Source organism: Clinocottus analis, unplaced genomic scaffold, assembly GCF_023055335.1.
Source record: "Clinocottus analis isolate CAN_PGR_092001 unplaced genomic scaffold, fCliAna1.0.p SCAF_6, whole genome shotgun sequence".
Taxonomy (NCBI): Eukaryota; Metazoa; Chordata; class Actinopteri; order Perciformes; family Cottidae; genus Clinocottus; species Clinocottus analis.
The window spans coordinates 1,717,501-1,722,748 of NW_027176218.1; the positions used below are offsets into that span (position 1 = coordinate 1,717,501).

The 5,248-nt window shown below is 42.1% G+C and overlaps 2 protein-coding genes across 2 annotated transcripts in view; one reads left to right on the forward strand and one right to left on the reverse strand.

Moving 5' to 3' along the window:
- The window catches only part of LOC137803696 (uncharacterized), a 2,753-nt gene extending 537 nt beyond the window's left edge, over positions 1-2,216 (reverse strand). Inside the window, exons 1-2 of the mRNA XM_068602407.1 lie at positions 1,990-2,216; positions 1-16 (exon numbers count right to left, since the gene is read on the reverse strand). The exon at positions 1-16 is cut by the window's left edge and continues 537 nt beyond it. Coding sequence (XP_068458508.1) covers positions 1-16; positions 1,990-2,216 — 243 coding nt within the window. The remainder of the gene's footprint in view (positions 17-1,989) is intronic.
- A 907-nt stretch (positions 2,217-3,123) lies between these two features.
- LOC137803699 (GTPase IMAP family member 7-like) lies at positions 3,124-3,831 on the forward strand. Its single transcript, XM_068602409.1, has one exon. The coding sequence runs from the start codon at positions 3,157-3,159 to the stop codon at positions 3,829-3,831; it is 675 nt and encodes a 224-aa protein (XP_068458510.1). The 5' UTR covers positions 3,124-3,156.
- Positions 3,832-5,248: the final 1,417 nt, after the last annotated feature.

Genomic DNA, 5,248 nt, shown 5'->3' on the forward strand with positions numbered 1-5,248 from the left:
CAGAACCAGGTTCACTCTGGAGGCGGAGACGACTCTGTGAAACATTCCTGCGTCAATGTGGAAGAAAAGAACTTTACAACAGAGGTCTTCAGAATTACCACACTGTAAAATGTAATAGTGCTCCAGACTTACATTAAATGACTTCACTCGGCCATCAAAAATATCACTTCTTACTAGTTTTTTTATACCAAGTAACAGTTACTTGCAGGTCAAACATAATTAACTTACTAATTGTTTTGTGTAAGCTAACTTGATACACTCAAGTAACAAATAACGGCTGGTCTATGCATGTGCAGAAGCCAACATTCAGTCCCTGCATGCTCAATACAACAGTAAGGTAACGTGTACCCAGCATGCAGTTTGGCGGTGTAATTTTATGAATGTATAATTATTAGTGTTACAAATTGTTTATGTGTCACAAACTGTTGTGTCGTGGTGTTTTGCGCTCTTAAAGAGCGTTAGTTGTGGGTTATTAGTTGTGGTTAAAAAGTTTTAACTATGACTAAAGTTATAACCCTGATACGTAAGTAGCTCAGACCGCTGCACCCTCACCTGTGATCATTACACTTGGCTGTCTGCCAAAAGAAGCGACACCAGTATGAACCAGTTTACCACACAATGTGTTAAATATACACACAAAGTCTATATCACTTCAAATAATTTAGTTGTTTGAAATAGTAATTTGAAGTAGGCTAAACTATTCAAAAGTGCATCTTGAGTAAAGTTTTAGATACTCCTTCATCATTATTTTGAGTTACTTAAACTCAAGTGTAAGTATACTAAGTAAACAAGTTCTCTGAGATGTAATGTATAAATATGCAAATGAGGCATTACCTAATGCTATTTATTCATACATCTAATTCAAGAGGAATCTACAGACTCAAACAGACAAAGTAGTGAAGTGAATGTTCTCTCCACTCGTCTGAAAGGAGACAAAAACTTCAAACTCACCAGAGCATGAAAAACAATCTTTTTTCCGCCTTAAAGCAAAAACACAAAAAACTACCACGTGTAACATGTTGTGTAATAATTTACTTCAAAGCCTGGTCTCACATCCTAAACTAAACTAAAAGGCCAATTGAATAGTTGATGGGAACCACACGTTGGACTGCTCACCTGCTGCCTCATATGTACGGTAAAAGAACAAGGTGGCTGGTGGCTCAGCTGCAGCACGGCCATCGTGGCTTTAATTCAAAATTAAAAGAAGAAGAAGCACATTAGCTCATCGACAGGTTTGCTTTTGCAGACTCATGACCAACACGCAGCAGAAGGCTTCACATGGAGAGCCCCTGGCTCATTTGAACTGAGTCCTGACCTGAAGCTCTCCTGACCGATGATTGTGTTCCCACTGGCACTCTTTTCAGAGCCAGATGTTTCTGGCAGAACCGGGTTCATTCTGGAGTCAGAGTCGACCCTCGGGACCTTTCCTGCTTCGATGTGGAACAAAAGAACTTTACAACGGAGGTCTTTATAATTACGAGCAGCTAAGCAAAGGAAAAATTGTATCGAATAAAAACTTAGCTATTCTTTTTTTGTCATACAAGTTCTCTGAGGTGTAATGTATAAATATGCAAATGAGGCATTACCTAATGCTATTTATTCATACATCTAATTCAAGAGGAATCTACAGACTCAAACAGACAAAGTAGTGAAGTGAATGTTCTCTCCACTCTTCTGAAAGGAGACAAAAACTTCAAACTCACCAGAGCATGAAAAACAAGACTACCACGTGTAACATGTTGTGTAATAAGTGACTTGAAAGCACAGATCTCACATTCCAGACTAAACTAAAGCCTCACCTGCTCCCTCCCGTGTAGGGTAAGAGGATGGTGGCACAGCTGCAGCAGAGTCAGCGTGGCTTTAATTCAAAATTAAAAGAAGAAGAAGAAGCACATTAGCTCATCGACAGGTTTGCTTTTGCAGACTCATGGAGAACACGCAGCAGAAGGCTTCACATGGAGAGCCCGATGGGTCCTAACTCTACTTCACCTGTTGCTGGCTGGCGGCATCAGATCTCTTTCTTCGGCCATCCTGCTGAGCTTGTTGAGCAGCTCCCCCGCGGTGCAGCAGCTGAAGGGGTTCAGTCCGAGTCGGCGTCCCAGCGGCAGCAGCACAATGAACTGCTCGGTGGGTTTCCCAGTGGACTGGTGCAGCTGGTCCACCTGCTCCCACGCCTCCTCTTGTGAGCAGCCGTCCTTCACCACCAGCAGAGACATGTCAGGGTTTCTATCGCGGGCGAAAACTTCTATAGCATCATTCTTGGATTTTTTCCCATCTGGTGTACGTATGACAATAAACATGTTATTTTCATATGTCTTAGTTTTCGTCGGACTGCTTGCTAATTCCTTCCCCAGGATGAGGGTTATCAGGGCGTTTTTTAAAGCGCCTTCACTCCCCAGGAGGATGAGGCGAATCCTCTTGTCTGTGAAAACAACAAACAGCATTTACCTGATATGTAAAATAAAGAATCCTACACACCTGAACAGGACTGTAATTAGCAATATTTAACAACAATTCAGGGGATATATCTGAAATGTAAACGTCAGTGTTGATTTTAATTTTGAACAATCTTTATGTGGCTTTTTATCCTTTTTCTTCAAATATGACTATTGCTATCTAATAAAGGAGGTATTTGGCGTCTAACCTCTCCTGCACAAGGTTCAAGCTTATCTTTTTGTGCAAATCAATAAATGAGCAAACAAAGTTTCTTTTACTTCAACACAACATCCTACTGAGCACAGAGAGCTTTACAGAGTGAAACCTACCGTTAGACATGGTGCTCAGGTCCGGTGCAGCGAGGCAGAGAGCAGCGAGGAAGCGAGTCGTCTGCAGGACGAGCCGCTCTCGGCCTCTTTTATCTGGAGCGCTTATCCGGAAGCAAAGGGGCGGTTCTTCCGATGAGCTCCAATATAAACTGTCTGAAAACTACAGCTGCTCATCTTTGTCGAGACCTTCGTTGAGACAACGCTGCTACAAGATGTCTACGGTTCCTGCTGGTAAGACTCAAAACTACAGATTTACTTTTGTGTATTTTGCTTTGATTCACAATGTGCCCTTATTCACTAAAGTATTTGTGCATCGAGTCAATGACATCATCTTTCAGCCTCAACAGACGGTGTGAATTGTGTGCCCGCGGGTCCCGATTTGAGAATCGTGATGATCGGAAAAACCGGCGTCGGCAAGAGCGCCGTCGGAAACACCATCCTGCAGGAGAAGTGCTTCACCTCCCGTCCCAGTTCCGAGTCGGTGACCGAGACCTGCACGAAAGGCCTAAAACGCTGGGGCAACAGAGTGGTCAGCGTGGTGGACACGCCCGGCATCCTGGACACCTCGAAGTCCCACGACTTCATGAAGAGGGAGATCATGAAGTGCGTGGAGGTGTCGTGTCCCGGGCCCCACGTCTTCCTGCTGGTCTTGCAGGTCGGTCGTTTCACCAAAGAGGAGAAGAACTCCGTGGAGGCGCTGCAGGAGCTGTTCGGTAAGAAGGCCAACCAGTACATGATCGTGCTGTTCACCCGCGGCGACGACCTGGGAGACATGAGCATCCAGCAGTACGTCCGCGAGGGAAAGCCGGAGCTGCGGAACATCATCCAGAGCTGCGGGAACAGGTTCCACGTCTTCAACAACAACAGTAAGGACAGAAGCCAGGTGGTGGCGCTGGTCAAGAAGATCGACGAAATGCACGCCGCCAACGGGGGAACGTTCTACACGGACGCCATGTACAAAGAAGTGACGGAGAAAAAGTCGGGGGGGGTTGTGACCCACTACAACTTCCTCCACTTGCTGCTGGCACGCGTGATCCTGTTTCATCAGATACTTGAAAGACACTAACGAGCAGCACATTCAGCTATTTTAAGAATCACACTCGTAAAGTGTGGGAAAAGCCAATCGTTAATATCCAGTCAGAACAGAAAATTTAAAAAAAGGTTCTATGTGAAATCTGCTGAACAATAAGTCAAATTAATCAAAGTCAAGTGACTTTTTATTTAACACAAATCTGCTCCAAATGTCTTTATCTGTGTTGTTGATTGTTAAAATGTTTCTTGGTGATGACGAGTGTTTCTTCGTCTCTGCTGCACATTATTGTGTTTGTGATCGCGGTGGTTCTGGATGTCTGGACTTAAAAGTATGCTGTTTGAATTGCTATGATTGTAAATGGCTTATTTGTTTTACACTGTTTAATGAAAAAATAAAACCAATTATAAACCCCCAAAATAATTGAAATTTCATTGTGTCATTGAAATATGATAGATATACATGTCATTATTACATTATACATTATTATTAAGTGTGGCTTCAGCCGCATGGGGTCATAGACCCCATGCGGCTGAAGCCAACTTTATGTTCTCCTGCGGGCTTATTATTAGTTGGAATGCTGCAAGCATTCCAACTACATAAAGCTCAAATGAGGATTTTTTAATTAAATAATTAATGTTCTTACTTAAGTCCACAGGCCAGTCTGCCTCTAATAAATCTGCTTACTTTTGGTCACCATGACGACGGCAGCACACAGGTGCTTCATATCAGCCAATCAGTTTAACACACAAACCAACTCAATGCTTTGGAGGAGAGACGGGAGTAATAAACAAAAGCTATATATTACGACGTCTTACGGCAGTAGTAGCCACACTTTCAAAATTTCTTGCGAAATTTTCTAGTTAAGTGTGGCTTCAGCCACTTAAGGACATGATAGCTGTGCCTTTTCATATTTCTTACTTTTCAAATTTCCAAATTATTAAGCTTTTTATGATTTTTTTTATAATGGGACCCAATGGGGAAATATTCAAATCATCTTCAACTTCAAACGTTTACAGTTTCTTCATACGTTGAGCTTGAGACAATATTTAAAATTTCACATGTTGACAAAACCTTTAGCTATTAATCTACGCTTTTACATTTTTCATATTTTCTCAATTTTCAAAATTATTCAGCTTTTTATTAAAAAAAAAATGAATGGTTTCCAATGAAGAACATCTTCAAATCCGCTTTCAACTCTTCAACTTCAAAAGGTAAAGGCTCTGTCATGCCTTCAACTAGAGACACCATTCCACCTTTAAAATGTTGACAAAACGTTTAGCTGTTATTGTATTACTCATCTTTTTGATATCTCCTATAGTGTTTTAACTGTAGGCGTTTTCGTTTTATGTTTTTTCCGCACCTTTTCTGCCTTTCTCATTATTGTGTGTTGGGCAGCTCACAGCGGTGACGTCAGACTCCAGAGCGAGGGCACTTGGAGATACACATATTT